The 22,036-nt window shown below is 42.4% G+C and overlaps 1 protein-coding gene across 2 annotated transcripts in view; it reads left to right on the top strand.

The window, feature by feature from the left end:
* The window catches only part of SPATA7 (spermatogenesis associated 7), a 408,620-nt gene extending 402,198 nt beyond the window's left edge, over positions 1–6,422 (top strand). For both annotated transcript variants that reach the window (XM_069208136.1, XM_069208137.1), the window contains 2 exons: positions 26–83; positions 899–6,422. In XM_069208136.1, coding sequence (XP_069064237.1) covers positions 26–83; positions 899–1,621 — 781 coding nt within the window. In that variant the 3' untranslated portion in view covers positions 1,622–6,422. The remainder of the gene's footprint in view (positions 1–25; positions 84–898) is intronic.
* The last annotated feature ends 15,614 nt before the right edge of the window (positions 6,423–22,036 follow it).

Here is a 22,036-nt window from a genome sequence, read left to right on the forward strand (position 1 = left end):
GTGTTTTCTCGTCACGGCTGCGTAGGGTTTTGGAAAGAGTGTTTGAGCGCCATGTGGAACAAAATCGCCATCGCTTAGATGAAGTAAGCCCTTCCTCCTTTGACAATTGTTTAAAACTTCCATGTTGTTGTTCTGTTGTACATGTGCAGTATGCAAACAGGATGTCTCAGTGATCTGAATGGAAATCTGTTTGAAGTTCATGGGTTGAGTTCCTGGCAGACTCAACTTTCCATCCTTCCGAGGTTGTTATACTAAGATAAATTGGGTAATAGTAACATCTCTTATTTACACTATCTATAATTGGCACAAGTGTGGTTTGAAGCGCTTTTAAAAAATGCTATTGTTAATACTGTTACTAGACTCTTCTCTCAAAAAGGTGGCAGTTTTACTTAGTACAATAAAACATACATGGTAAGTATATCAAGGAATTTACTGATGGTGGAGAATACACATCTAAAAAGGGTTTTTTCTGTTTTCAGCACATATTATTAGTACTGTAAGATAATAGTAGCTCATTAGTAGAATGTGCCTTACTAAATATTTGCCACCATGAATGAATTTATTGCTAGTCTTTTACTGGGTAGAATTTTCAGACCACAACATTTCTATGTAGATAGTTTTTCCACCTGTGCGTCAGCTGTGTCACTTAACAATGTGGTTCTAATTGTGCGTTTGCATCATAGAGCAGCATAAGGGATCAGCCCTGGAGAAAGACCAACCAATGTTTTCTGCAGAATAATGACTTTAGTTAATCAGTCTGTGTTTTTGAATATTACATATTGGTCAGAAAAAATGACTATAGGTGAAATATTGAAGAGTGCACTTTGTATTCAAGAATCCCCTGTGACCTTCCACATGTTTTTTTGCTACAAATCCTTGTCTTCTGTTTTTTTAACAGAGGAAAATGCATCACCTCTTGAACATCCTCCGATCAGACCTGGGTTATAAGAGAGAGAGCACTGAAAATCTCAACAGCAGTGAAACACATAGTTTTTTACTCAGGAAGACATCAAGATCTAGATTGGAGCTTGATACAGAGATGTTAGGTAAAGGTATTGAGAGGTATGATTATCTGAGAAACAAATTTTTGTCATCACCTCAGCAGCTACAAATTGAAGAGTTTTTAGAAAAGGAAATTGGACAACAAAAAAATGGAGAACATATCCTGAACAATTTTTTAACAGAAGATCTGAGCCCACCTAAGAATTTGGATATGTACCAGGGCACAGATCCACTCTCCTCAGATCATGATGTTGAACTCCTGTCACTGGATCATGACCTAAATCCCAAACCGTTAAATAAGGATCTTGGTCATGCTCCGCCAGAGCAGGATGTGAATTCCAAACCACTGGATCAGGATGTGAGTCTTCTCTCGTCACACCAGGAAGAACGGCCAGATGCTTTACACACTCCAGAACCAGAGTCGGACAATTCTGACACTTACTGCAATCTTCAAAGGCAGTCAAAAGAAATAGAAAACCTTGAAAGATATTTTGCACGGTCTGTCATGGTTTCTGCTGAGAATAGTGAGACTTCACTTAATTTAGCAGAGATTCCTCAAGCCGACTCTAGTGGAGCAGGTGATGTGGAAAGTGAAAGAAATGATGTTTTTTTCCAATAAATTCCATATAGGTTGCTAAACCGGAACACTACAAACGAAACGGTTACTTGTGGTGTATTGTCCAAATTGACTAATCATAGAAAGAAGGAGAACGTGTTGATGAGGGCTGTCATTAAATTATCAATCAAAAGTTAAAGACTGAGAAATTTTTTGTGTACTATCAAGTTGAATAAAGTTGTGTAGACGGAAGATAAGCTAGAATTGAACCCAGGAGAATAACAGAATAATTTGTATCTTAAAAACAGTGGTGTTACATCTGCCCTTGCACCTTCCGCAGTGAGGGTGGGCCCGAGCTCCAGGGCCCCCCACAACACCAGTACCATTGGTCTGAGAGCTCTTGACTGAGTCTGTGTTTTTGGGTGGGGGAGGTGTAAGGGGGGGCTTCAATTTAGTTTGCAGGGGGAGGGCTCATGTTAACTGCTTAACCTGCACACATTTATTATGTGTAATTTAAATGTGACACTTCCAGAGCAAGTCTTTAAAATTCCCTGGATAACTTTAAGCTTGGATGTTGAGTGCAGATCCAGAAGGTCCAAACACATGCCAAGTTAACCAAATGCTATATACGTTATTTTCCTTAAGGTTTATATCAATATCCTGAAATTCTCACATGAATTCCACTGCCCTGGCTAACAAAAGTACAAGTTGTTTGGGTTTCCTCTTCAGACCTGTACTGTATATAGGATCTCCGGTACCTTGGAAAGATGTTACCACTTTTCCTAAATTCATGAGACTGTGTTGACCCATTTTAATGTTCATTTGCCCCAAGAATAAATGGATACTTTCTTTAAAAAAAATATGAAAATGGTGTGTGTGTATAGTTAAAGAGTATACTTGCAGTTAATTCACATTGGTCAGTGCTGTGATGGATATGGAGCATCAAGCATGCAGTTTCATCTGGCGGGGGTACACATCATCCCAGGCCAATCAAGGTCTATCATTTAATGGTATGACTGCAAGTTAGGGGGCGATTGTTTGTTATGTTTTGCAATAATTTTCATTGTGTTGAGATGATTAGTTAAAGGGCGAGCAATTTAATAGACCATCTTCATCCATAATGAGTACTAGTTGATGTCACATGGGCGTTTACTGAAGCCTGTCAAGATTCTGAATAATGAACTGGCTGTGGTGAGAATACTCAAACATCTGGTCATATACAGAGACACTGTTGTGTAATATTTTGCTTCTAAGCACGAGAACTATAAGGCCAAATTTAGGATCTACTTTGTTGAGGACATAAGAGTTTTTTCTGTATCAGTAGCTAATAGATCATTTCAATTTCCAGTCCTTTAAGTGAGGAGGGACATTGTTGGTGTCTGAATTGATAGGTGTTGAATAGTATTGGGGGTTAATATTGAACCCTGAGGAACTCCAGAGGGTGTAGACTTAGAACCAGACTACGATGTTGGAAGAAATATAAACCGAGTATGAGAAGTAAGAAACTACTCAAACCAGACCACCGAAAAGGGTAGAAGCCACACATTTGTAGTCTGGAAAAGAAGATTGTAGTGTCAGTTGTATCAAACATAGCCAATAAATCAAGCAAGATTAGGGCCACACTGTCTTCTTTGTCAATACTAAGGGCCTCATTTAGAGTTTGGCAGACAGGTTACTCTGTCACAAACATGACGATCCCATAGGCTATTACGGGATCGTAATATGGTGGACAGGATAACCATCCCATTTGTGACAGAGCAACCCCTTCCGCCAAACTCTAAATCAGGCCCTTAGTCTGAAATCGTCTTAAGAAGTAATGACCAACGCTGTGCAATATCCTGCTCCAAGTCCACCTTACCCTGGATAGAGCAGATTATTTGAATCAGTGAGAGACTGAAATTGGTTAAACACCAACGTTTTTAGCAATTTTGTGAGAAATAGCAAGAGGGAAATGGGGCTGAAATTATTAGGATTGAAAGGCAAAATAAAGAGTTTGTTTAGGAACGGTTTTATCATGGCTGCTTTCCAGTCATCTGAGTAAACGTATTTTGATAAAGGCTGCAAGTAAAGGAGCAAGTTGTTTCATGGTATGAGTAGGGCGTAGGTCCAAAGAGGAGCTTGAAGTTTTTGAACTAGAAATCACCTGCATAATTTCTGAGATTAAGATTCATCCAAAAAAGAAACTGCTGGATATTGCCTAATTGGTTGTGTTATATGAATGAGGTGAATCATCAACAGGAGTGTTTGTTTGTGTAAAAAAGAGGATCCTTCTCTACTGTGTTCCTAATACCCCTAAAATGTTTTTGAATAATGTGGCACAGATTTGTTGGGAGCTTAGCAACCGGACCTTTTTGGCCCATACCAGTAAAGTCTGAGATTTGCACCTGCCACTTAGCACAGCACACATTGAGCACAAATGTTTGGCAATGGGGTGTGTGTGTGCAAAACAAGATGTGCACATATTGTATACGCACAGGTTTGTCTTTACAGAGGTACTCATTTTTACAGAATATGTAGCATGTAAATGTAAGTATATAAACAACAAAACAGATCAATTTCTGAGCAAGCCTTCTTGCAGGAGTTACATACTAAGCACTTTCATTGGGAAACAGGTTCTAGTTTTGGCAAGGGTAGGTCCCCATGTTTACAATTTAGTGCTCAATGTTTTCCATGTAATTTCAATGTCAATGTAATTTTAACTTTATTATGTAGGCTATGAGTCACAATGTCTCTCACATAAAAGACAGGCAGATCAGTCTACAGATAAACACAAAAATACAAAACTGGTTAGTTTGGTTTATTACCCTGAAAATATATATTTAAAAATGCAGGTAAGCTATCCACTTAGATTGCAGAATTAGAATTAAAATTAGTGACAATACTTCCCAACTTATTAAAAAACACCACACATACCTAATTACAATTCATGCAGGTATAAAAACTTGATGTATTATTGAAGAGAAATGGCATTCAAAAATATGTATGTTAGAAAACAGTCTGATCTGTGTAACTGTAATTGTATAATTTTGTGTAACCAGAATTCTACATTTTCCCAGCACAGGCACTGACAAGTCTTCCTAACTGATTTTTGCTAGGGGCTCACATTTCTTTTTTTTTTTATTAGTCTTTTATCGAGGATAAACCATAAGTTCTTATTGGTCCTATTAAATTCTGTTCTTGTTGCAGAAACTCACATTCCCGACCCAAGCCCATAGGTCATGCTCAGCATTTTCACTCTGCAAAGATACGCATGAACCAACTACATTATTGGCTAAACCTTCTAAAGGCCTTTTCTTTAAGTTAAAATATACTTTCTTAACTACACAATTTATGTGATCTTTCCATCCCAATTTATTGAAGACCAATTGGCCGAGATGAATGCTGTCAAACTACCTTCATTGGTTCAGAATTTACTTTGCAAAGATAATTGTTCCTTTTTCCAAAAAAACTGTTGAGATGAACTAATCCTCCGCTTGCTTTGCTTCAACTAGTTATCAAGAGCTTCTATCTGTTTCTGGAGACTATGCTGGATCGTACAAATAAATGCATGACACCTCTCTTATATTTAGAGGATATGACCCTTCAACACAAAGTTTTGGTGGTACATATGTGATAAATACATTAAATAAGATAGACACCAGGATACTATTCTGCTTCCCACATTGACCATTGTAACTTGTTGCACCATTGATTCTACCTCATTTCTTTTCAACTCGACAGATGTGTTCCAGGACAAACAAAGTTAGTAAAGCAATATCAATGCCTTTGGCCTTTAATTATGACCATTGGAGGCATCTATTCAACCATTTAAAAGCCGGACGCACATCACTATATGATAAAAAAAAGGCTTGGTTACACTGTTTCACATGTTCAATTGCTAAAACAGTGATCCATTGTACTCCGTATTGCCCAAAACCTGGTTTGAAAACTGATTGCCATTCGCTCTCTGTTAGTAGATACAAAGATCGTCTGTTCCCTTTTGTATGCATGTTTTGTGTACGTATTCCTGCTCTCCTCCTCTCTGGAGTCAGACATGCAGGTATTGTTTTACAAATCAGCCAATGGCTACCCAAAGATTTCACAGTTTTTTAATTTCTACCAGAGACAGGACAATCAATGGTCCATTGAGAACTTATATTCTTATACCCTAGTGTGCTCTTATTTTAGTGGATTGATGCATCTTCCTGCAACAGTCTCGTTGATTTTCAAGCCCCCTCCCCCTCTACTCCACCTACATAGTTTGATTTGCTACAGTAAAAAAACATTTCTGGAACATATTAGTTTTACATTTGTGTTCTCCGTTTATAGAGGTTGGTTGCTTATTTGAACCATTTATCATATGAAATGTAACAATGTTTATGTAGTACTGCCACTTTAAACTGCAAAACAATAACTTGTGAGTTTTACCAAGAAGCGAGTCAGTAACACAGATTGGAGATGAATGTTAGGTCTTATGCATTGTCAGCTTGTATGTATGCATGCTTTATCTCGATATCAATGAAGTATATGCACTGGATATGAAACCGATTAGGAAAGCACTTGTCCATATGTAGCATAAAAGGTACTTAAACGGTTTAAAGATGCAATGGGCAGTCAGCCAAAGAGACGCAGTGTCAGTAATCGTGTACCTTGCTTTTGACATAGCAAAGAACTGGATATACACATGGGCACCTTAAGGGCTCTGCTGTTAAAGTGTTTTTGGCGTAAAAGGTTTCCTCTTGTTTCAAAGGCATAGTCCTAACTCTAGGATGAATGTATTACTTAAGCTGCTAATTTATTAACACACAAGAAGCACTCAGATCCAGAACTCAGTCACGTGCTAAAGATTTATAGTTTTAAATAAAATAAAAATGTAATTTCTTAACTTGGAGTGGTTTCTTTAATGACTGTAAACACTTTATTTTCCAATGTTAATCTTATGATATTCGTATTTGGTACGCTTCTTCCTGCATCTACCCATTCAGGGGCTTTTCTCAAAGAAAACATATTTGCTTGAGTTTACCTTAGATCCTGTTGCAGTTCTTTGAAGGCTTACCTTAACCATTAGATAAGAACAAAATGCGAAGGGCTTGTGAGGCAGAGACGTGTGCAGTAACAGATGACAGTTGCAGGTTTCTTGCTGGAAGGTATAGGCGACCGAAGATAAGCAAAGTCAAAGCCAGGCCAATAGAGAAACACATCTGTTTCATACAACTGACAGTCTCGTCCAGATCCCTGCTACTTTAAGCTTTGTCAAGTACTGAGATGTTGATCGCCAATTGAAGGCTTTATCTGCACAACTGCTGAGAGTAGCCATCATACGGATAATGCTTGCATTTATTGTGATACCTGATTTGTGTCGGTCTTCGATGATTTTGTGCTTGTTTAGCTCAAACAGCGGCGTTTTTTAAAAATTAATATGGGGGAGGGTGCAGTGGTAAAACCCCAAATTGTTATCAAACAATTATACGAAGACTTTTGCATGTTAGTGTTCAAAATGGGAACGATATGGGAGAGACAAAGAAAGCGAATATTAAAATGAAAATGTAACTATATGGTCAGCATGTTCTGGAATTTCATTAAAAAAAGATATTGTGGATTTGTTTTTTTGTCCTCTCTCTGGTACTCCATATACTCCAGACCAAGGCCCTTATTGTGACCCTGGGGGTCTTCTGACTGCCAGGGCCAGGGTGGCGGTTTCACCGCCGACGGGCTGGCTGCCAACCCACCACAACCCCGCCTGTACCACCAGGGCAGTTGGACCCTCCGGGCAGAAGGTTAGCATTTCCGACCAGGCAGTCCAGTGAAGACCCCCAGCAATATTTGGAGCCGGCTTTCCACCAGGGGTTCTGCGGCTGTAGCACTGCCATGAAAACCCTGGCAGATAGGCATCCGGTGACAGGAATTTTCTTTCCTGTCACCGGCAAATGACTCCCCCACCCCTCTCCAAGCCAATACCCCCCCCCTCTAAGCCCACCCCTTTTCCATACCAGAACCCCCACCTCACTACCTGAACAGCACCCCACCCCCCTCCTAGTACAGTGCCCCCGCATCTACGCGCACAGACACCCACCCGCACCCTCATACTCATTCACCCACCTCGCATACACTCATTCACACACTCTGCCTACACTCATACACCAATACTGACATACACGCATTCAGTCACAAACATCCATACACGCATACAGTCGCAATCATCCATACATGCATTCACCTCAACATCCATACACTCACTTCAACATCCATACACGCACTCACCTCAACATCTATACACTCACTCACTTCAACATCTATACACTCATTCAACTACGCATACACACATACATTCACACACGCATACACACACCCATGCACACATGCATATACACACCCATACACACGCAGACAACACCCACTTGCACACACAACATCTCCTCACCCCTCCTCCCCTGTCGGACAATCGATAATATAACATAATATAGAGTGAATGAATGTTGAAAATGTAACAAAACTAGCCTTGTAGCTGAGTTTTTAATCTGTGGTCTTATCAGAGCAAAAAAATGTTATACAATATTGTGTCAAGTACTGCGAGGCCATCAGCTACAAATAAATGATAACATTAATGACTCATAAAGTAGCACATATTCTAGATGCATAAATCTGTGAGGCTGATCTGCACATAAGGAAAGTATGAGCGGCAACATGGGGATCCAAACTCCCTTCCACAGACCAGTCAGCAGCAAGTCTTGTGGTGACCAGCAGGATAAGGTTGTAGAAAAGACCCTCTAGAGTAAGGAGGAGAGTTTCAAACTGAGTAATCAAGCAAGGAAGGTTCATAGCCAATTCCAGTCACTGATGGAACCAAACCGAGATAGGTTAATCTCTGCAATGAGGACGAGACAGCAGGTAAACTGTCTCATGAACAGAATTACCCTCAAGTGAAATAATTAAAAAGAAGGAACATCATAGGAGCAGAAAACTTTCTGTTCAAGTAAATGACTTCTGTTGCAAAGGCCTGCGGGTTCACACACTAGCTCAGAAAGACACGGCGATAGCAATTCAGGAACACCCCAAGATCTTCAAGTCTGGAGTTTCTCGCAAATCAAAGACATCCTAAATTAAATGAAGGATCCATCATCCAATCTTTTGAGTCCCTAAGGTGCCAGATGTACAAATCTGCATTGTACTCTGTGGTGATGATGATATGAAAACAGTGATTCCAAAAGTCTCTGGAGATGGCTGCATGAGTTATTGATCTTTGCCCCATGCTTATTCACGAGTGAACTCCGTGGCGGATGCTGGCAATAACACTCGATGGGGCAGAGCGAGGGGAGTGTGGAGTGCACGGGGACAGCGCGCAAGGGAGTCGGGAATAATTTTTAAAAAACACTTACCTGCCACACGCTGCCTCTGTGTTCCTTTGCGTCTCGGAGCTTCTCTGCTTGCTCCCCTCCCCACACAATCCAGACGCTTCTGTCATGCTGTTACCCAGCATTTCAGTGGGCTGAAATGCTGTTCAGTTGGGGACTGGGAGCCAGCGCTGGTTCTCCACCCAGCTGTGCAACACAGCCTTGGTAGAGAGCTCTAGGAGTGCATGTCGGTTTGGCCAGCCTAAGTCAGCCGGCTAAACCGACGTGCACTTAGAGTGCACCTACCACTCTTCCTCCCAGCTCCTGACGCAGAGGATGGCTCCACCCCACCCTAGACTGGCGGACTTGATAGTGATAAATAAAATGATAATAAATCGTTTTTTTAATGATCTATTTTTCTGGTGCCTTTCAGCAGTGGGGCGATGCTCCTCCGCCATAATGGAGGAGCAGCCCTTGAGTGAACTGCAGGCAAATAGCCCATCCTGAGGAATGTACTGACGTTTGCCATTAGGAGTCGGGCCAAAAACAAGGCTAAGGTGCAAACAAGAAACTCCAGGGATAGTATTGTGTTAAGTACTATGTGCATTCCCTGAATAAACCATTCAGGTTAGCTCCTCAGACTGACCAGAGGGCCTCCGACTAGAAAACCATATAAGGAGTCACCGAAGCGGGCCTTACCATTGGAGGCCTTAATGGTTTAGAATAACTAGAGAAGCAGAGAACTTGGGGCCAGATGTACAAAGGTATTTTCTGGCCGCAAGCAGCCCAATTCACCGAAGCAGCCCGCTCACAACCAGAAAAATGCCTTTTGATGTATACCAAGTCCTATTTGCCATTCAGTAATCGGGTTTTGCCATTCAGTATTAGGAAGAGACATGTTTACGGCGTCCCTTCCTAATACAGAATCGCAGTGGTATGTGTGAATGTTTTGCAGCCAAAATGCGGTTGCAAAACATTCACATTTTATCACCTATTTCAAGTAGGTGGTAACCCATTCACAAATAGGAAGAGGTGCCCTTGGGGACCTCTTCCCCTTTGAGAATGTTAGTAAAACATTTTTTAAGCGCAGTCAGTGGTCCCACAGACACTTGAATTGAAGGGGGAGAGTGCAAAAAGCTATTTGGTAACCAGCAAATATCTGTAATACGCCCTCACACTTTTGAGCTATCAGGTGCATGAAAGGAAAAAAGACGTAAACATGGGGGCGGAGGTGTAGGGTTTACCTTAGGTGGTCAAAGTGATGCTCCTTGCACCCTTATTTTGCACCTCAGGCAGCACTTGCATGACCTCTTAACTTATGGAGACTTTAGGTGAGCCATCATGTCCATGGAACAACTGAATAAAGCCTTTTCTTGATCACCACCTATGACAAAAAGTCGTGCGGAACATGCATTTGAGGCTGGCCTAAGCCTTGTCCAAGGTGATGAAGATGAAGACAAACTTGCAAAGGGAACTAAACTTATCCTAAAAGAGAACACAATTGGTATACTCCAAAAAAGACTTAAAGGAAAGTTGAGCTACCTTGGTGTCCATGCAAATTAAGATAGTTCTACATTGTTGTAGGAGGCTGGCTCTCTATATAGTGTACAGAAATGATGTGCACTGTGCAGAGAGTCCAAGCAACCCCACCTTGGTTTACAGAGGTAAAAACTAGATCATCTAATGCTCTAATTTTTATGGTAACTTGGTCGAGCGGTTAAACCAGTCTTGGAGAAGTGCTAAGCTTTTGTTCTACTCACAATATCAATAAATGTGGGCACACTCAAAAGAATAACTCAAGACCAATTTACAAAAATACTTCAGATTTTATATAAAGTTTTAAAGACCAAGATCATCAAAACTGGATAAGTATTTTTTAAGTAATGATTTTCAAAGTTTAGCAAAAAATGTATTTTTGGTTGTACTTATGCACCATAGGAATCAATGGGAGAAAACTTTTAAAATGCATATAAAATTAGGCAATGCGTTTACCAATGTCTCCTGTTTTTAGGTTGAGGTAATCGAGGAGCCTGTGGAGCCTGCTAGAGATGTTTGAGCATGATCAGCTTCTGAAAGTCTTGGATCTGGTGCAGGACAGGCAAGGTGGATCACTTGGAAATGCACTGCAAAGGTAGACTTCAAGGTACGTTGGTGGGTCCCCTTAGACTGTAGAGGTCGCAAGGGGTGGGGGACCCTTAGAGCACAGTTGGTTCTCCAGTGCAGGGGCCAGGGAGGCTGGGTGCAGAGCAGATAAGTGAGCCAAAAGCGGTGCGTAAAGGCCCCCTTGGAACCAGGAGGCAGGTCAATTTGAGGGTGGACTGCAGGTCAACAGGGCCATTCTTGGGATGGTTCTTTAATGTCCTGAAGTCCCTTGACTGGGGCTTGCTTCTTGTCTTCAGAGAGTTCGAAGTGGACTTTTCCTCTTGGTGTCCAATGCTGGGGGTCCAGTACCCCTGGCTATTGCACGGTTCAGCCACTGGAGGTCGCAGTACCACCAAAGTTGGCACACCAGCCGAGTTTGTCCGCTAGGTCTGCCGGCTGGAATTTGGTGCGGCTGCCGATGTCTGGTTCCTTGGTCAGGGGCCGGTCAGTGATCTGGACTTCACTGGTCTTTGCTTCTTTGTTGCAGGGAGTGATACCTATACTCTGGAGGGAGATCCTTGGTACTATTCAGAAAAATGGAGGCCCTCTGGGGTTTTGTAGAGTCCCTTTGATGTCCAGTCAAACCTTTAGCGGCGATTATCGAGTCCTGGGTGCAGCAGGCAGGGTATGGCACCTTTTTTTGTGCAGCAGGACTTCGATTTTCGAGTCTTGGGTCTTGTTTGTTTCTGGCCTTCTTGTGTCCTTGGAATCCGATCTGTAGGTCTACGGGTCCCCACTAAATACTGCATTTAGTGGGCGTTTAGCGGAGTTCCTAGTAGTGACCAATGGGTCATCTACCTTCGGGTGGCTACACCCAATATGTAACCACTTCCTGTGGGCAGAAGTCACTTCCCTTTCCCTGATTGGCTATTTTCCTACCATGCAAGATGGAGGAAAATTAAATGGAGGGGTCACCTCACAGGGAACACCTTAGGGGTGATGGAGGCTAGGGGTGGCCACTCCTCCTGTCCTTTGTGCATTTTCCTGCTCCCACCAAAAGTGGGGTTTGCAATGGGGGCGGCCATCTGCTACTAGCATCAGGGCTGGGAGTCGAGTTTCAAGGACGGCATGTCCTTTGAAGCTTGCAGGCAGAGCCGTGCATATTCCTGGGACAGGAGGTGTAACACCTCTTCCCAGGAAGGGCTTTGTTTTCAGAACCCAGAGAGCAAAGGCTCTCACCCCAGGATTCCAATATCTTGTCTGGTGGTGGCAGGCTGGTTCTGACTGGCCAGCAAACATCACATGATTGCTTTTGCACGGGTCACCTCCAAGGTGGCCCCTGGGTACCTTTTTCAATAAATCCAATACTGATATCAGTTTGGATTTATTGTCCTGAGTTGTTTGATACCAAGAAAACCAGGGTTCAGAGTGGCCATCATGTAGCTTTGACACTCATACAGACCAATTTCCAGCACATGCATTTAAAATGGCTGCTCTGTTCTCTCACTATGTCCCAAGTTTGGCAAGGACACAGTACCAGCATATTGCTCATGCATCTATGCCCACACAAGAAGACAGAGGTGCTTCTTTTTGGTAATAACGCCACCTTTTGGAGCACCTCCTGGTGGCCTTCCAATCCTGCTTCACTTCCCACACCTGTACAGAAAGTAAAGACCTTAGGGGTGCTGTTCGACAGTAAGCTTTGCGTTTCTGATCAAATCAATCAGGTTACATCATCCTGTTTCTTTCTGCTCAGGATTTTTTAAAATGTTTTTCCCTACATTCCGCTAGACTTGCATAAAAGGGTCATTATGGCTCTTGTCCAGAACTGATTATTGTAAATCTTTGTTACATGGGCTTACAGAAGCACCTGGTGCATAAACTCTAAACTCTGCAGAATATTCTTGGCCTTCACTGGTTTTCCATTGGTGAAAGGATTAAATTTAAGGACCTCTGTATGGCTCATAAGGCGCTTCATAAAATTGGCTCTCGATAATTAAAAAAAATAATTCTGCTGGGTTGTGCCCAACCGTAAGCTCCGGTCCAGTGCAGCCAAGTTGGTAGCCATCCTGAGAATTAATACAACAAAATGGAGAGGTCAGAGCTTTTTCTATTCTACCTATAAACCATGGATTTTAATGCTCTTACTTTTAAGATCTCAAGCTAATTTGACTCAATTTAGGAAAATGCTAAAAACCTGGTTCTTTTTATCTCTCACCAAATAGGATTACTCATGATGGTTTCTCTCGAGGACGCTAGCGCCAAGACGCTGTCTAGCATTTGTGCCCTTTACAAGTTTTTAACTTACTTACCCACAATGAAAGCCATTATGGACTTCCTTCCTTGAGCATTTCAGAAAAGACAGTCAATAACTCAACCTCAAGAGTAAGGTAGACCTTAGGAGTTATGGCGGTGCGGGGACACTATGAGCAGAGCATTCTGTGAACTGCTTTTTCCAGTGGGGAAGCAAACAACTGAAAGGTAAGCACATTGACATGCACGGACTCAGGTGAACATAGGTTTGCTGTAGAGATCCATAATGATGGGGTCAACAGATGAGCTGGAGGCAGATGAGGCCCAGGTGAAAAGTGAAGCTGCTAGGGAATTAGTAAATCAAACATGCCATGGGGAGGTGTCATCACCGGCCCTGCTGCACTTTTTTCCAGATAACTTTTTCTTAAGGTCTGATTTAGATTTTGGCGATGTTACCAAGCCACATTTGCGTGGGACCTGAGAAGACTGTCAAGTCGACAGTATCCACCCACCATATTTAGGTGTTACAGCTCTACAAGTGGAGGACTGGCAACGGATTGCTGACGGAGGGATATGGCGGCGGGACCCAGTGCACTTCTTACAATGGCAGTCGCTATGTAATAGAGGTAAGTGACACACACACACACACTATCCCATAGCCATATGTATCCCACTGCACTACACACCATACCACATACATACCATCGTGCAGGAAACACACACTGACATATATCCATGACGCTACACACACACACCATTGACACTGCACCCACTGAATATACAACCACATCAGCCAACACAATTGCACCCTCAGCTACACAAACACACACAACAACACCAATCATCTGATTGTGTCACACAGCACCAGAACATACACAACAGGGGGGTGAAATTTAATAAAATATCTACTGGCCCTAGGAAAAGGTTGCATCATAAATCTACTTGTCCTGTAAAAAAGTCCACTTGTCCCTTTGGTACCATGTAGTGCAGCGACAAATTATGGCTGCAGTCTTATTATATAAGAGCTCTGATAATATGCCAGTGCTAATATTTTAGCAGGGCCTGAATATTAGCAATTTCCTAATTTTGTCACCTTTCTGCGGATCTACATACTGGGACTGGAGGTAGCGTTAAGCAATATTCCCAGGGTTGGGATGCCTTTGGAGTCTCTGTAAACTAACAATCTTGCATGTTTTAAGGATTTCACCAGCTCTCCTCTAATCTTTTCCCATACTGAGAAATGATAGAAATTTACTTCTGACTAGGGCAGAAATAAAACTTCTTCCACAATTGGTAAAAAAAATGGTTGGAGGGGAAATTTAACTTGTAAACGCTCAGTAAGTTTTCACATGAGCAAATCTACACATGCATATTTGCTCAAGCTAAAATACAATTCACAAATATCTTCCAGTAGTACGATTTCCTGGTCTACTTCTGTAAAGTCTTGTGAAATTCATAAAAGTTTTAATTCTGCACTAATGCAAAGACATACACCATGGGTTTAGTGTAAGATTTGGGCACTTAATTAGGTCTGGCATTAACCAAGACATTTGTATGTGTATTAATATTCTATTTCTCTTTCTATCCATGTATCGGCAGGCTTTATAGTGATAGCATTCTGCTCTTCCACAAGGAGCATATTGGTACACAAAACAGTTTTGTTCAGGGCCTGGAACTACTGTGGCAAAGTGTGCTTTTTTTAGACCCATTTTTTTTTGTGCTATTTGGCAGTGTTTGTTACAGGGTTGAGGGCAGGCAGCTCGCACACCAATAACGTTTTAGAAAAATTATATCAAAACAAAACACACATTGACAAAACCAAAAGACTGAACACCAATGTTGGCTCAATTGGCTTATTTTCATGTTTCCCATAATCTTGTTGAAACTGGTTACACTGATTTTCCATTATGAATATTGTTTGGGAAATACAATCATGCATCAACACGTTTTACTATATGATGCTTCAAAGAATAATACCTAAAATGTCACAGTAATTTAGAAAAACATTTTTTTTCCTACTTTCGTTTTCTTTCTGAACATATTATTTTGAAAGAAGAGAATCCTCAACCTTGCTTACAAGTGTATGTGAATATTTGCACCTAATCACAGAGCATTCTGGGAGCATTGTACTTAGCCTAATATTGGTAAACGTTGCAAATGTGTGTGTACCCTTTATTTTTTTTACTAGAACCACTGTCAGTAGTGCAGTGTGAACTTACAACATTTATTTAGAGTGTGCACCCCAATAATGAAGGCTTTGCATTAATGAACAGCATTAAAATAGGGACACATACATTACCTCAACTGCAGACAGTTCTCTTCACTGTAAACTGCTAGTCAAAGGGTTTGTGCTGCAGGGGGTTGGGCCTACATGTCCCAAGGATAACATAAACATGAAAACTAGGTATCCTTGACCCCAAACAATATGTCCTGGGCGTCTGGTTATAGGAATTTCACACCCATGCATAACATAATCAGTGTCACATGCAAGTGACACAATACAGGTACAACCACATCACCCACTGCAGCTCCCTCCACCTCAACCAGCCAATCCACACACACATACACATAACGACTCATATACACAATAGATAGCACAAACCCTCCTGTAAAATCCCCTTGCAATGCACACACATGGACACTTGTCCAGTGTGAGTTTACCATCATTGTGGTGACAGTATCCATTTGGAAATGAATGAAGACACCACAATGATGTGTATATGTGCGCAATATGCTTGTTGTGCATGTGTGTCCCCAGTCATGGTCGACACAATTGTCTCCTCCCACGTATGCATGTCACAATGATTTTTAAAAAGTATTGTGATTTGTGTATGTGTGCAGTGGTCCCAACCTCCCGTGCAGTGCCCACCCAACGTACTCTGGCAATGCAGCATCCCTATCTTGGAGACCGGCCACCGGGGGTGACAATGGCAGCAGTGACAGCAGGTGCTGCCCAGTCAAAGACTGAGGTGGAATGGAGAAAATAAGTGAGTTTTTCCCCTCAATCCCCCAACTCAGAAGTTGGGGTCAGACTACCACTTTTTTCTTGGCAGTAAGGCACATCCAAATCTGCATGGCCGGAAGGGTGGCTGGGGTCCCGCTGGCAACCACTTGTCACTCTCCCACCGTCGACACGATGAGTGTTTCTTGTTAGAGACGGCAGTTCGAATACAGGATTTCATCTTTGGGACGCCAATATCTAAATAAGGCAGGTAGACCGGCAGACAGGTTTTCAGACAAAAAGTCGACGGCGCCTCTGAGCAAGCGTTAAAAGTGCCAAAATAAATTACACGAAAAAATCTCTGATTTATTTGCGCCATTGTTTTGGCCCCCTTTGCATACATTATGCCTGACACAGGCATAATGTAGCGCAAAGGGTTAGAAATACATGCATTGCTCTACTTTGTAAATGTGGCAGTGCAATTTTGGCCTTGGGCCACATTAGTGTAAAAACAAATTACGCTAAAGTGGCGCAAGGAGGCGCTAGGGCCTCTTAAATCAACTCCAATGTGTTTACACATTTACTGCTGGGAGTAGTAAAAAGCTGTTTTGCCTATTGTGCCAGGTACTGCCCTAAAATTACTTATAAACTAAAATGAAGGTACTGCGCCCAATGTGAAGACACTAAACAAATTGAAAAAAACAGGTCCAGTGGCCCAAAAATTGACTGTCAAGCTCCGTGCATACTGTGCCAGGTCCTGCCTTAAAATTACTAACAAACTAAATGATGATACTGCGCCCCATGTCAAGGCACCAGAAAATTAGAAAATCAAGTCCAGTGGCCCAAAAAACTGTCTGTCAAGCTCCAGCTAACACAGTTAGCCCGGTTCGGAATTACAATCATAAAATGTATGTAGTCAATTCATAGTATTCTAATGCCTTAGAATGTTTTTCACAGATGCTTTCTATACCCCTTAAAGAAGTAATTCGGAATTTAATCCTGTGCTTTGACTCCTCTAGTCACTTCAGTTTGATTCCTTTGTTAATTGCCTCTTGCACATTTATCCTGGGGATGAGAGATTGAAGAGTTATCTGGAAATTCAAAGATTAGTATTCAGATTAAAATTAGTGTCACTAAGGTATCTGGAGATCTTGCATGGAACATTATTTTCTCCTGTCTCCACTGTGTCTAAAGGCCTTTAAAAAAAGGAATTCACCATTCTTTCTCCAAGAAAGGTAACCCATGATACCGATATTAATCATATTGTGTGCCATCCCTTATAAGATTATGGTACCTTTTGTTTCAAGTATTATCTGTTTCATTTTGCCACTTTAGGCTGTCAAACATTGTTTTAAATGTGTTTTTAATTCAGAAGTTTTGTTTGACATTTTACAGACAGAGAAGAGTACGTGACCGAGAATGCAATACAAGTTCACATTCAGAGCCGGCGCTAGGCACGGGCAGCGTGGGCAGCTGCCCGGGGCCCTGCGTCGCGTCTGTAAACATGCAAGAGGGGTCCCACAGCAATGCCTTTCAAAAGACTCGGTTGTGACAGTGGTGCAGTGCTGTGAAGCTCTGGGGAGGGGGCCCCATCCCCTGGGCCTCGCAGCCATCAGCCCAACAGTCTTCAATGATCTAATGGCTGCATCTGTATGAGAACACTGATTAGATGGGTATTTGAAGTGCCTTGGGTATGAAGTGAGCCCTGCCCCTGCGTGAATGAAAAGCAGGGTATCCTGCAGGGCTCACAAAAAAAGACGGAAACACGTCTGACAATGAGCATTGTTCACCTTAGGGTTGCCAGCTTTCCAAGCGAAAACTTTCACAGCCATTTGTTGTTTGTAAGAGTCTGCAAAGGCACATACTTTATACTAAATATGACTTTAAAAAATAGTAAGTATTAATTTGTAACATGACTTTTCTGCCTTTCTTTACTTTAGCTATCAGTCAGGTATTTTTGATGCATCTCTGGAACAGATATAAAAGTACTTTCTATTTGTACCTTCTGTTTGCTATATATACGGGTAAGGGTTTTTAAAAAAACGGCTTTAGGAAATTTTACTTCGGTCAGGACTTAAAAAATACCGGAGGTGCTGGTAGAAAACCGGCCAGGTGGCAACCCTATTCACCTCGGATAAAATAAAAGGGTGACCACAGAGATTGGAGGTGCAGTGCTTTTGAAGGGGGTATGCCAAAGGAAGCAACTAAGAAAAGAGGTGGGGGAGTGATGACAGTGTAAAAGTACTTCAGAGAGGTGATGGATGAACACAGTGGGGCCAGAATGGTAACAAAGAGCAACAGGCTTGAGGGAACAGAAAGCGAAGGAGAGCAGTGTTATGTGCAGGGCCATTGCTAGGTATAGGCTTTGTGGGCAGCTGCCCAGGGCCCTGCGCTCAGGTTGAAAACATGGAGCCCTGCTTCTGTGTGAAATGCCACACTATCAGTCCACCAACCTTCTCCTTCAGTGCCACATCCCCAATCCGACCATATCACAAATGTATTTTTCAAGGGAGGTGTCTTGCACTCCCTCGTCCAAGGGGGTGGTGGCGGCATTCCTGGGGGTGCAGGAGTGGGGGAAAGGACAACAGTGAGTGGGGAAGTGGGCAGCAGTAAAGCCAGCAATCGTGTTGGACCACAATGTCAGGAGTGAGGCAGCACCTCCCTTAAACACCTGCCCTGAAGGCTTGCCTTCCTTTTCTGTTTTATGTTTCCAGGCAACAAAAGGGCCCATTTGTTCCAAGGACCAGCCGTACATTTTTTTAGGTGAGAAGATGTGGGTTGGGAGAGGAGGGAGCAGCCAGAAAAGACTGACATGGCAGGACAGGGTTTAGCAAAGCTCAGTCCCTTTGGCCTGTAAGAGCTGCATCAGACTACAAGGTCCAGGAATGGGCCCCCCTTCCCTGAACCTTGCCACCATTTTCCATTTCCTGCCTGGCCCAGGGCCTCCACCTCCTTGGCCTAATGCTTTGAAGCCCAGGGCATGTAACTCCCTCATCTGGGCTTCGCAGCACATGGGGTAGTTTAATGCAACTGGTGAACTAGGTACACGCCCTGGCGTAGGGTCTGAAATCCTGCGATTCTGGGCAAATCATTACACCTCCCCAGGCCTAAAAAAAACCTGACCTTTGTAATGGAATTGGCACTTTCGTAAAGCACCCTGAAGACGCTTCTCAGCGTTTGTGCTATATAAAAGTGCAAGAAAAGGAACCACAATGCCACAGTCACCTCATCCTGACACTATGCATCATGCATAACTTGTGAAGCCCCTGCTGAATGGATGGATGGAAGGGTCGGTGGATGGGAGAGTGAAAGGGATGAGTGGATGGAGTGAAAGGGTGGATGGACGGATGAGCGAAAGGATAGATAAATGTGTGGATGGATGGATGAGTGAAAGGATGGATTTAAGGGTGGACGAGTGAAAGAATGGATAGATGAGTGAAAGTTAGGGTGAAGGGATGGAAGAAAGGATGGATGGATGAGTGAAAGTGTGAATGGATGGATAGATGAGTGAATAGATGGATGAGTAAGTGAAAGGATGGATGAAAGGGTAAATCGGTGGATGTGGGAAAAGATGGAGTGAAAGTGTGGATGGATGGGCAAAATGATGGGTGGATGAGTGAAAGGGTTGATGGAGGGATGGATGAGTGAAAGAGTGGATGATGGCCAGGTTTAGAGATGGATGGATAGGTTTGGATATGAAGGGAACATGGATGGACATACATGCAGAATGGCGAAAGACTGAATGATGGATGAAAGGATGAATGGGTGACAGAATGGTGGTAGTGAAAGAATGAATAGAAATGATGGATATCAGCGGGTGGATGGGAGGATGAAATAATGAATGGATAGACGCGTAGATGGAAAAGATAAGAGTTCTTCTGGGGAGGGTTGCAATGAGTTGTTTGGTTTGCTTGATGCCATAAAAGCTTTGGTTCAAAGTGGAGGTGAGGGGGGTATTTTAATTTTTCTAGCTATCCTTTGCCTAGTGTGGCAAATCTGAATTTCTCTGTGTTTACTTATGGCATATCTACATCATATGTATGGCATTTTGAGTGCCCCTCACTGCTACTTGAATGTTAGACTACTAACTGCAGATTGTTTTAAGTGTAAAGTTTTTTGTTTTAAGTGTAAAGTTCTAAGGCGATTATTTTAGTGCCATAAGTTGTGCCTTAGGTGTATCTTGTGCATGTAGCAATAGGCAAGGTGTCCAAAATAAACTGTGTACTAGTGTATTCTCTGTGCCTTCTTCAAGAGCACTGCAGAGAATAGCATCTTTGTGACACCTGCCAGCCAGTGCTAGCTCCTGTTACGGCAAACTTATTGCAGATTTATGCAGTGCCCACAGAATCAAACTCTGGATCCCTATTTTAAGTCCCACTTGTTGATGCACCTATAATGATGCCCCCACAGCAACCCCCCGCTTAATTCGCCACCACAGCAAGAGCTCTTTAATAACATCCCCTCTGCAATGCAACAAAAGTACTTCTTAATGATTCAAGAGTATATAAGACCAGTTCTCCGGGGATAAGTAAGGCATCAGTTTCCAGTTTATAGCTAAAAAACAGAACTATTCCACAGCAGTCTTGAGGCAAAACCTAATTGTTGATATTGTTTCTCTGCTCTGATGTTACAAAGGCCAAGCTCTCATCTCACAGCAGCAGCAGGACTAAAGAGTACTGGTATACTAATGCAACAAATACACTCTTGTCTTGTACACTCACAACTGACTTCACTAGTGGTTTCAAAATGAATGCACCATCAAACTTTTTTCCAGCCACAGTGCAAGGAATTTATATGAAAGCTATCTCTCACTTGCACAGATTTCCACCAGAGAGGTTTCAAATTGCTTCTTTATACCACATGTAAGTAGTTCTGCTGTTACTTTCTTGCATTCTGGAACTTGACTTTTCATTTTTTCCTCATGAATGCAGCAGTACAAGATCCAAATGAAAGGAATAAATCAAATGAGAAATAAGTTTGGGAACTGTAAAAACTCACATTTTAAACAGCCTTATTATTAAATGGGTGATTCTTTGATGCAGCCTCACATGGAGGCATGACACTTGTCTACAATACATGCTTTGCTTTGTTTATACAGAACTCTGCTGCCTTTTTAGTTCTGACCTGTGATTTATAAAGCTTTCAAATAAAAATGAAAAGGTTCAAATATTTGAACTCAACCTTATTTCGCAATATCTTTTTGCATAATTTTTAGGTCTCGCGTAGACAGCACTTGAGCTGTCTCTTCGAGACATGTTGTTAACTCAGCCAGCTTGCGGGCCACTCACTACTTACCATTGTTGGGCTTGAAAGTCGCTCTCAACTGCTTGCTTCCTCCTGGTCAGCTTTGCCATCAGCACTTCCCTCTTCTAGTATGTGACCCTTCCCTAGTGCGTAGTCGAAGTACTTGTGTCCTTACGATTTTCGGAGCTGCTGTTTATTTTTAAGCCACTTTACAGAGAGTGTGTTTTGTTGCTGGCTTTCCATGTGATCCCTGCAACCATCTGTTTTCTTCTTCCTTCCCTGTTGCCCCTCCCTCCCATTGCTGCGTTGGCCTACCACCCAGCACAATAAATTATCCAGAGGCCAGATGCCTTTATCCGATCCTGCTTCATGAAAGCCTTTGGATTTAGTTGATGGTTTTAGTTAGCGCAAACTCAACCCCATGGTATTGGAGCACTTTACACAAGGGGACATTAATTCAATTCAACTCGTTTTCCTTGTAGCTTTCTGTCCTGCTGTTGGTTTCTTCCTCATTGTAGCTTCCCTCTGGTTGTTTGTGCCGCAGGTTTGTTGCTTGGCTTATGTCTTGCTTGAAAGACAGAGCTGTGCAGTGTTAAATGATGTTATCTGTCTAAAGACACTGCCCTGGACTGACACACTGTGGACGGG

The sequence above is a fragment of the Pleurodeles waltl genome, chromosome 9 (genome assembly GCF_031143425.1).
Source record: "Pleurodeles waltl isolate 20211129_DDA chromosome 9, aPleWal1.hap1.20221129, whole genome shotgun sequence".
Lineage (NCBI taxonomy): Eukaryota > Metazoa > Chordata > Amphibia > Caudata > Salamandridae > Pleurodeles > Pleurodeles waltl.